The 10,178-nt window shown below is 40.9% G+C and overlaps 1 protein-coding gene across 4 annotated transcripts in view; it reads right to left on the reverse strand.

The window, feature by feature from the left end:
* The window catches only part of ACBD6 (acyl-CoA binding domain containing 6), a 197,118-nt gene extending 195,294 nt beyond the window's left edge, over positions 1 to 1,824 (reverse strand). For 2 of the 4 annotated variants that reach the window (XM_061634255.1, XM_061634256.1), the window contains exon 1: positions 1,418 to 1,823. In XM_061634255.1, coding sequence (XP_061490239.1) covers positions 1,418 to 1,678 — 261 coding nt within the window. In that variant the 5' untranslated portion in view covers positions 1,679 to 1,823. Of the gene's footprint in view, positions 1 to 1,417 lie in introns of all 4 variants that reach the window. The other 2 variants (XM_061634254.1, XM_061634253.1) reach the window with 2 other exon arrangements.
* Between the last annotated feature and the right edge of the window lie 8,354 nt (positions 1,825 to 10,178).

Genomic DNA, 10,178 nt, shown 5'->3' on the forward strand with positions numbered 1-10,178 from the left:
TGGTTTTTGCCACATGTTCTGGTTCCAATTTGGTGGTTAGAAAGGATCAGATAACATACTTGCCATAGACAAGGTTAGTTTGGCAGTGTCAGGTTCCGAGTGCAGAGATGAGGGACTGGTTAAGGTGGTCCATTCTCAGAAACTGATGTGATCCAAGCGATTCCTGAATACTGTGGGGGATTTTCCATTAGGCATGGCCAGTGTATCCATCAAGGCCCTAGTCTCACTATGGAATGATGAGATGGAGAGTGTCATCAACAAGATCACCCTAGGTGACCTCTCCAACACTGTGGAACTCATTTGGCTCTCTAGTCATGGCATCACATCAATGATGGCATCACATCAATGAATGCAAGGCCTAGAACATTTACTACCTGTAAATACCTGCTCAGGGTTGCAAGATCCCAATAAACCACATCTTCATTACCATAACCCTTAGAAAAAAACATTTTAGAAGCCAGTTAAGCAACTCTTCTCAGGCCTGCTCACATACTCACAGAGCACTTTTAAAATCAAACTCTGAAATGACCTCTAGAAAATGGAAAACATTTAGGTAAGTATTTATGTTATTTATCTTGATTATACAGCCATGAATGTGGCTGTATACCTCAGTCAGCATGGCTTTTTCACATTCCACCATGTTAAACTCTCTCCACCCCCGACACACTCTTTTCTTCTTCTTTTTGCCCTTTTGCACCAGTGTAGCTTCCACCAGCAGGGCTTCCCTTCAGCCACCTTTAAATAAGTAAAAGGTAAGTAATTTACATCTTCTTAAGGCCAGCTTAGCTGGACGCTGGGGAAATATGCAAACTGGGAGAGGTTAGAATGTGATGTGTCTGGTGATTATAACAGCCCCTTAAGCAAGCCTTGAAACATGCTTTTGAACTGAGTGCACATTCTTCCTGTTTACTCATCTCTCCATCTTTCTCCTCTCCTTTTACGGAACTTATGTTCCTTCTCCAAGAAGCTTGCAATCTTTTCTGTTCGTTTCTCCCTCCAGAAAGTGCCATGCACTTTAGAATGGCTTATTAGCTTGCAGTGAGAGAAATAAGAGGGCGTGCAGATTAGGACTGGAATTTCCCTGTCCCCTCTCCCTTGTATGAAATTCCTGAACAAGGTAACAGTTTGATAAGTCTGGCTCCACAAGGCCAGTCTATTGAATAGAGCCATTCACAGAGAAATCTCTCAACAGTCATTAACCATGATAGAAGGCTAAGTTGAGCTTCCATGTTCAGAGGCAGTTACCAGTTGCTGGGTAGCACAACAGAAGGGGGAGGCTGCCCTCATTTCCTGCTGGTAGGCTTCCCAGAAGAAGGGAATACTGTGGGGACCAGGCGACTACGCTGCCTGACCTAGTCCAGCACAGACAGGCGCTTCCTGGGTCCTCTCTCCGCGGAGCCCGGCGCAGCCGCCTCACCTGCTTGTATCGCGCGTATAGGTAGAGGAGCTGCTCTTTGCTGGCTGCCGCCACCAGCGCCCGCACGCGCTGCGCCGCCCTCTCGAACTGCTCCGGCAGGCTCGGCGGCGGCGATGACGACCGGCTCCCCGAGTCGGAACCGGGGCCCGGAGACTCTCCCAACCCCGCGGCGACAACGGCCGCCCTGTCTTCCTCCCCGGAGCTGGGATCGTTGCCTCTGCCGCCTTCGCCCGCTCCCTTGGCCGGGCACAAGGAGGCCATGACCCACGGTCGGTCCGCCGCTGCTACAGGTCCCGCCTCAGCCGTCCCCTCACTCCATCCTCCCCGCCCTCCGCCAGAGAGAGAGAGCGCCGACTCGGCCGCGGAACAGCCGCTGGCGCCCCGCGCCTAAGCCACGCCCCGCGCCAGCCCCGCGCCACGCACGGGCTCCCAGGTAGGAAACCAACCATCGCGCACGCGCGAGGACGAACCCGTAGAGCTGCGAAAGGCTGCAGCCTCACATGGTGAACTTTCGTAGGCCATTCTTCTCTATGGATGCAAAACCACGGCGTCGCTCTTATCTCTAGCCATCGCCATGGACGGTTCTATTGTGAAAGCACATCGTATATCTTTTTATGGAAGAAGGGCGGAAAATCAATTCGATTTTCGCCCTAAAGTTCCGATAGCTGCCATTAGCCTCCTCTGTACGGACAGGTGCAGTGGTGTAAACTGACTCGGGTGGAAATTTTGAGACTGGGAAGAAACGTTCCGGTTGGTTAATAAGATTCCCTTTTCTTGCCGTTCGCGGCAGAGCAGGGGATTGGCGGGGAAATGTAAAAATAAATGGACTCGAGTCAGCGTTGTACTTGAGCCTTAGAGTCATTTCTCTTTAGAAATGACCTATCTCCGTAACAAAACAAAAAAGCGCATCTTGAAAAAATGTAGATTTGACACAATAGAATACGGACACAACCGGACAGAAGTTAGTACTTAAGTGCACCGTCTTACAGTAAAGAACGGAAGTGAATGGGGGTATCATTTTGAATACATTGTTGGTACTATTCAGCTGGGGAACGTATGGTTTTTAAGTATGTAACAGTTTTTATTTTCATAGAAAGAAAGCAAAAAACTGACTTCCGGGAAGGGTGACTTAGCCTGTGCCTGCTTTTGAGACGGGCTCCTGCCTCAAAAGAAGCTTATTCAGATATATCAGTCAGTTTTTTCTTTTTTTTTGACTGATTAAACTTCTCCCGGGTAGGGAGAAACGAAGAGATTAACCTCAAAGCCTATTTTTGTTGGGACGACCAGATCTCATTAATTTATGGGACGAGGTCCAGCCGACGAAGGTGGGACGGATTTTCAACAGCAAGCTCTATCTGTTAAAGCGAACGTTCATCTTATCTTCTAAGAGAGAACGCATTAACAGGCAAGCACCCTTCTTTCTATATTTTTCTTTTACTTGACTTAAATTGTTGCTGTTTAAAAGAGATTTGCCAGATTGATCGGTTTTTGACATCTCACTGGGGAGCCGTAACTTCTCTCTGCTACGCACTAATTAATAGCTTATCTCTGTTTTTGTTGCAAAAAGCTGTCCTGGATTTGCATTCTAAAGATACACACAGAAGAGGGATTTCTATTCCAGATTTTTATTTTGAAAAATATTATACTGTTTTGAGACTACTCTCTTTTTGGTCTATTTTATTTTGACGAATCTGTTTCTTGACGATTGCCATTAATTGTTTCGATCCTGGGAACTGCATTTTGTTTATTTAACTATTGGAGAGATAAGGCTGTCTGCTCTGTTTATACTGTGATGTCACCAAGTTTGGAGTATTAACCCAATTGTTGCTGAAATAAGAAGTGGTTTTCCTATATTTTTCTTTTAAAATGTCAATTAAGAAAGTGGCTGAGAATCTGGAAATAACTATGTTTCAGAAAATAATGGATGAGATTGAGATAACGAAAATTGAATTGAGTAAAATGAAGCAGGAGATTAAAGATATAAGGGTCCCTGTGAGAGAGGTGACCCTGGAAGGGGTCCCTGTGAGAGAGGAGACCCCGGAGATTGGAACAGGGGTCCCTGTGAGAGAGGAGACCCTGGAGACTGGAATAGGGGTCCCTGTGAGAGAGGAGATCCCGGAGATTGGAACAAACGTGGAACAGGAACAAGATTTGGAGTCTATGGACTTTAGAAATAAAATCTATTGTTTGGAACTCAATGTTATCTCTGAAGAAATTAATGAAGATTCTAGAGATAAAGTTATCAATGGCATGGATTATCTTCTGGACTGGAATGATGTGATGGAGCCCAATATAGAGAAAATCTATGGAATTAACTGCAGCCATGTGACAATGGAAAAACTTTTAAGAGATGACCCAGTGTATTTTGAAAAAAAGAACAGAGATATGATTTTACAGCAGTATTTCAGCAACCTATTCAGAATGGATGGCAAGAAAATATTTGGGATAGAGGTAATTCCCATCAGACTCTTACTATATGACTATGGCTTTGACAGCAAGATTATTATGGAATACTGATAATGGAAGATTGGATATTGAAATTACTGGACTTAACAAGACTACTGAAGATGGAAGATGGAAAATGGAACTAATAGAGATAATAGAACAATGGCTACTGAAATTACTGAACCTAACAGATTCTGATGTGATGGATTAATTGAAATGTTTATTTTGACTATGGTTATGACAATAAGATTATCATAATTAGTAATGAGATGGATTAATCGATATGCTTATCTGGAAAATAATTCTTAAAGAATTGAAATCTCTCTTTGACTTTTTGTGGAAAGAATAAAGTAATGTTTATGAGATTTGATGATTAAGTAAGATAACTACTGGAGGAAAGTGATTTTATAATATGACTTAAGAGACAGGATTGCTATATATTATAGACTTATAACTGATTTGATCTTTGACAAATGGGAAGTCAATATTTTACTCTTTATTTTTTATTTTTGTTTTTTTTTTCTTTTTTTCTTTTTGTTTAACTATTTTTGATTTTGTTTTTTGTCTTTGAATGTTTTATGATTTTGTCTTGTATGTTTTATGAAAATTTGAATAAAAATTATTGAAAAAAAAAAAAAAAGAAAGAAAGCAAAAAACTATGCCGAGAATGGCTAACCAGAAAGAAGGCTATACTTTCTGTACTAACACAATATTTAGTATTTCTTGGATAACTCTTTCATATTATTTAATTTTGTTCCAGTACACCACAAAAGAAGTGTCTCAATGGCCCATGAGTGTAGACCGTCTAGTATCCCAAAGTCTGACATAATGAATACCCAACTGTCCACTGAAGATAAATGTTGGTTTCTTCCAGTGTTTTGCAACTGGAATACGGGCTGCTTTAGTTTCCCCAATAATTTCTTGAATAGTCAGTCAAAGTTATTACATGCTTAATTTTTGTTTTTTCCCATTTTTGGAGTGTATGTTTATACACACATCTCATTTTGGTCACGTTTTCTTTAGAGCTAACATCTAACAACTATTTTGTTGCACCTATGCAAAATGTTGGCCAATTTTTACATAATAATTCTTAACTGATTTTTTCTTCCTGCTTTCTTCTGCATCTACATGCCTTAATGTTGGAATACATTTTTATAATACTCCCTTTTGTGGTGTCTTGCCATACAAAGTGTTTTCAAAAAGTTATTCTACAAATATTTTTACTTAATTCCAGTGAACAAGTTTTGATTTGCAAATAATAAAAGAAGGTAATTACTAAAACCTCTTCTTGAACTTGACTATATATTTTACTGTTGTACTGGTTTCAATTAAGTCTCTTATCCTGTGTGTCTTATTATCAATCTAAGTCCAAAATTAAAGCTACATTAAATTAAATGCAACATTAAAGCAAGAGGAAAAGACTACAAAATATACAAGGGTGATATATCTGGGTCACATTGTGATAATCATTGTGCCTTTACATAATCATAGATATTTCATCTTTGCCCAATCAAATCTAAGAAGACAGTGGAATTTCCACTCCAAACTGTTCAGTGCTCCCACAATTGTCCCCTTGCCAGCCCTGGTAAAACCGCTGACAAAAAGAGTGAGGAGCTTCATGATAATAATGTTCTATATTAGGAATTGACAGGCCTCCATCTTTAGTTGACTGAAAATACTTGATGTTTTCAAATGTAGGCAGTTCGTTGCTGTTAAAAAATTTATTAACACAGAACTGAATAGTATTTATTGAAATTATTTTAAAATTATCAGTGGTAGAACAAAAATATAATCTTAGCTGAAAGGATATATCTGTTGCAGTTTCCCGTCAGCTCCTATTACAATTCATTGGTGGTTTGACAAGTGCTTCAGAATGAAAACACGTCATATCCTATATAAAGCATAATTATATGGAGATTTGTTTGTCTGTCTGGTTGAAGATACACAAAAAAAGTACCAATGCACACCTGTCCTCCGTAGTTTTAGAATGGGATATCAGCACTAAATGTATGCTGTCAGGACAGAGTCAGGGAACCTTTGTGGGTGGGGAAAGGAGCTCTAGTTTTTTAGAGGAAACTTCCTGGGCTTCAAGTTTAGAAATAAAGAAGCAAATAGAGAACACTTTTTTTTTGCTTTTAAACTGTGACTTGATTTATTTACTGTTATTTTATTTGTATTTTTTAAAATGTTAGTAAACTGTCTTGAAATCATTGTGTTTAAACAAATAAAATGCTGCCTCTGTAATGTAACAATTGTTACTCAAGGGAAAGGCAAGTATTTTGCCTGCAGAACACCCTTCTCTGTGTGCCGAATATGCATACTGCATCAGCTACACAATTCCTATCAACGGAAGGGATTGGCAGGATCCTCTGCAGGCGGTATGCCTGTGCTGAGAGTGGAAATGCTAAGGCTGTTTGAAATTGCAAGGCTTAAAAGATTTGAAATTCTGCAGTACTAGGGCTGCCTGGGGCTGCTCCAAAATTTTTATGTTGGAATCATATTACTGGGGGCACAATTCATTGAAATAAATGTGACTTACTCCTAAATAAGTATGTGTGTCCTTGCATCCCAATCCTAATCACAAAGGATTGGGTGTGCTATTAAATTGGGTTTTCTTTTCCTGCTTTCTTTGATAGCCCTGCCATCACCCAAATTCTTAAGGTGAGCACCTTGAAGTATTTTAGATGGGAGGAAGATGGGGGCTGTTTCGCAAGCTACTGTTACTGAGGTAGAGACATTATCAATCTGATGCCACTTTGGAGACCACACAAATCGTTCTTTGAAAAAGCTGGCCTTTGAGGATGAGAAGCTTGCAGTCCTTGTTCAGGCTGGTGATGGGATGCACTGAGGAGAGCTCTCTTTCTCCATCCCTTCTCTGTTGGGTGCTGGATGGGGAGAGAAGAAAGCAGGGGAAGGGATTTCTGGATTTGAGTGAAAGGGGAAGCCATAGACAGTGTGCTGTCTGAGGTGTGTGTTCCTGGTCTTGAGTGGCTCCTTTGTTGCAGAGGGAGACACTCTGTGCGTGGGGGGGAGACTTCCCTGTATAACCAACAACTCCAGTGTCTCTCCACATAGTTAGGGTTAAACCACAAGGATTCCATGGTGGATGGCACCTCCTTTTTCCCATTCATTTCAAAAGGGGTAAATCAGTCAACTATGTACATGCCACAGTCTCAGTAGGAGTGTAGGTGCAGCGGGAGAAGCACATTTAATAAGAATTACAGAACTGTGATACAAGGGTTAAGTTCTCTGCTGTAGAGAATAGCCTGAAAAAGAATACATTTCTGCAATAGAACAGGTTCAAATGGTTTGTATCTCAGTCCTCACACCCGCCCAAAAATCAATTTCTTACCAGCCCTTACAAGTTATGACTCACTCCATAGCACTTGCAGGTACTCCCTGGCATTTACCTGACTCCGTTTTATAGTTTTTTATTCTCTTTTTTAAACTATAATGTATAGTTGTTTAGAGTTTATATAACGTTTTAAGCAAGACAGTAATTCCCAACCAATTTGCTGAACCACGCTAGTATCTTGTGAGAAATAAATAAATAAAATAATTTAAAGGTACCTTTGAACCTAAAGTTCCTGTCCTCTGAACAAACACAGTGACACACAGAAACACTTGGGGTTGGCTATTCTGGTGAGTAGTTTTTACTCTTACACCTGGTAAAAGTATAAGAATGAAATGTGCCTCCAATTTTAATTCAAGCAGGAGAGGGGGAATTTGGGAAGCACTGGAACAGAGAATAGGACTGTTTTGTTTGGTTCTTTTCCACCTCTGTTTGTATTGGTGTATCCTCCTAGATGCCTAGCCTTCTACCAGTTAATGCTTCAGAAGGATTTCTAGACTATGTCCATGACAATACTTTTTATTAGTATGTGGCAACAAGGAGTACTACGGCACCTTCAAGATTGATCTTCATAGTGACATGCAATTTTCTAGGCAGCAGGAGACTGAGAAGAGTAGGTAATATATACGTCAGCTCAGGTACATTGCAGGATAAATCACATTAACAAGGCAAAAACTAAAGATAACAAGGACAAATACAGCCTTATTGCTTGTGTAAAAATGCTATACACATCCCAAACATTTGCTGAAACATTAAACACAAAACAATAACTGGAGCACTAAACACGGATAAAATGCACAGCTAATCAGGAAGCAATTATTGTGACAGAACCACTCATCATTCTTGTTTCGGCCTTGAAAACAGTCAGATACATGTGAATGTGTTTCAGGTCCATAACCTCTTCACCAGCTGTGCTCTGAAATGTTTCTGTTTTATAGCAGATCTAAGATTAATTTAAGAGTCCAAGGAGACTGAAGTACTTCCCCACCGGCCTCTGAATGATCCCATGAATTTGTATCCATACTTTTTTATAAGAAATGTCCTGCTTGGTCAGTAAAAACTACTAGAAGACATTGGTGGTAAATTGCTACGTGCAGGTCAGACAAGATTTATCTACTCCTTGGGGCCACTGTGTGGAGGAGAGAACATGGCAAGCTGACTGCAAGACTGACCCTATAAGTAGGTAGAGTGTGGCAGCCACCTCAGACAGTTGACTTAAGGTGTCATGAAAAGGCAGCAAATTGTCATTTATTTCTTACTAATAAATAACACATGGGATTCTCTGCCTCAGGTGCCAGAACAACTCAGTCAGCCTCAAGTTTAATGCACCTTGATGATGCCACTTGCTATAACTTCCTGGCAGTTTGAACTGGGATACTAGCACTGTACTCCAGAATCTCCCCTCTCTTGGAAATATGGTAACCCTTGAACGCCAATCTAAGGCCATTAAAAAGTTCCTAAATCTGCTGTACTTCCCCATGTGTCGCTGAGTAAGACCACATCATATCTGATGGCACAAACGCTGGATGAGTGTCTAGACTTGGTGGTGGGCTGGATGAGGGCCAATAAACTGAGTTTGAATCCTAGCAAGACAGAGGCGCTGTGGGTTGATGGTTCCCGTGTTTGGATAATTGGTCAATTACCTGCTTTGCATGGGGTTCTCTCTCTGAAAGAGCAAATTCATAGTCTGGGGATGGTCCTGAATCCATCTTTGTTGCTAGAGGCCCAGTTGACTTCAGTGGCTAGAAGTGCTTTTTACCAGTGTCAACACTTGTAACCTTCAGGCTGGATTACTGTAATGCACTCTATGAGGAGCTGCCCTTGAGGTTGGTCTGGAAGCTGCAGCTGGTGCAAAATGCGTCAGCTCGACTGCTCACTAGAGCAGGGTATCGCCAACATGTTACCCCAATGCTGAAAGAATTGCATTGGCTTCCCCTTAGCTACTGGACCAAGTTCAGGGTTCTAGTTGTGGTGTACAAAGCCCTATGCAGCTTAGGACCAGGATACCTGAAGGATCGCCTTACCCCTGATATACCCAGTCAATCATTGCGCTCTGCAGGTGAGGGCCTCCTACGGATACCATCTTATCAGGAGGTTCGTTCCACACAACATAGGAAGCATACCTTTAGTGTTGTGGCACCGACACTTTGGAATTCCCTCCCCTTAAATATTAGATAGGCACCGTCTCTGTTATTTTTTCAGTGCCTATTGAAGACCTTCCTCTTTCAACAAGCCTTTAAGTAGAGACCTTATCCCAGTCTGCATCTGTGCTGGAATTGCTTTTTAAGTTGTTTTTAAAGTTGTTTTTAAAGATATTTTGTTTTAATATGTTTTTAAAGATATTTTAATATGTTTTAAAGTGTATTGTTTTAAGATTTTTGAGCTGCTTTTAGTGTTTTTGTTTGCTGCCCTGGGCTCCTTCTGGAAGGAAGGGCAGGATATAAATTTAATAAATAAATTAAATAAAGAAAGAACTAATTATTCTCTGTTTGTATGGCATTTCAGAGCAATTGGAAGGAGCAATATTTTAATTGGAGAAAATAATTTTTAAAAAACTTTTTTCCCAGTTGAATGACTTGAGGAAAATAAGTCCCCCCCCTCCAGTTTTCTGAGAACAAAATAGTAGGCTTCTGCCATATGTGTGTTTGTGTAGCACACTAACAGTACAATCCCCAGAAGTAAGTGCTATTGGGCTCAATGGGGCTTACTCCCAACCCAGTGTGCATAGGATTGCTGACTAAACCCAAAAGGAATTACTTTTAGTTGCCTTCCAATACAGCAAATGTATTGGTCTGTTGTACTAAAAAAAATAATCCTGTGTGTACTTATAACCCCATCAAATCCAGTCACATCTGAGTTGACCTGCATAGGACCAGTAATTGCTTTTAAACGTTTTTCATGTTGTACACAGCCCTGCTGTTTCGTCTGCTTATTGATTTCAGAGTCATACTGTATGCCACCACA

Source organism: Rhineura floridana, chromosome 6 (assembly GCF_030035675.1).
Source record: "Rhineura floridana isolate rRhiFlo1 chromosome 6, rRhiFlo1.hap2, whole genome shotgun sequence".
Classification (NCBI taxonomy): domain Eukaryota; kingdom Metazoa; phylum Chordata; class Lepidosauria; order Squamata; family Rhineuridae; genus Rhineura; species Rhineura floridana.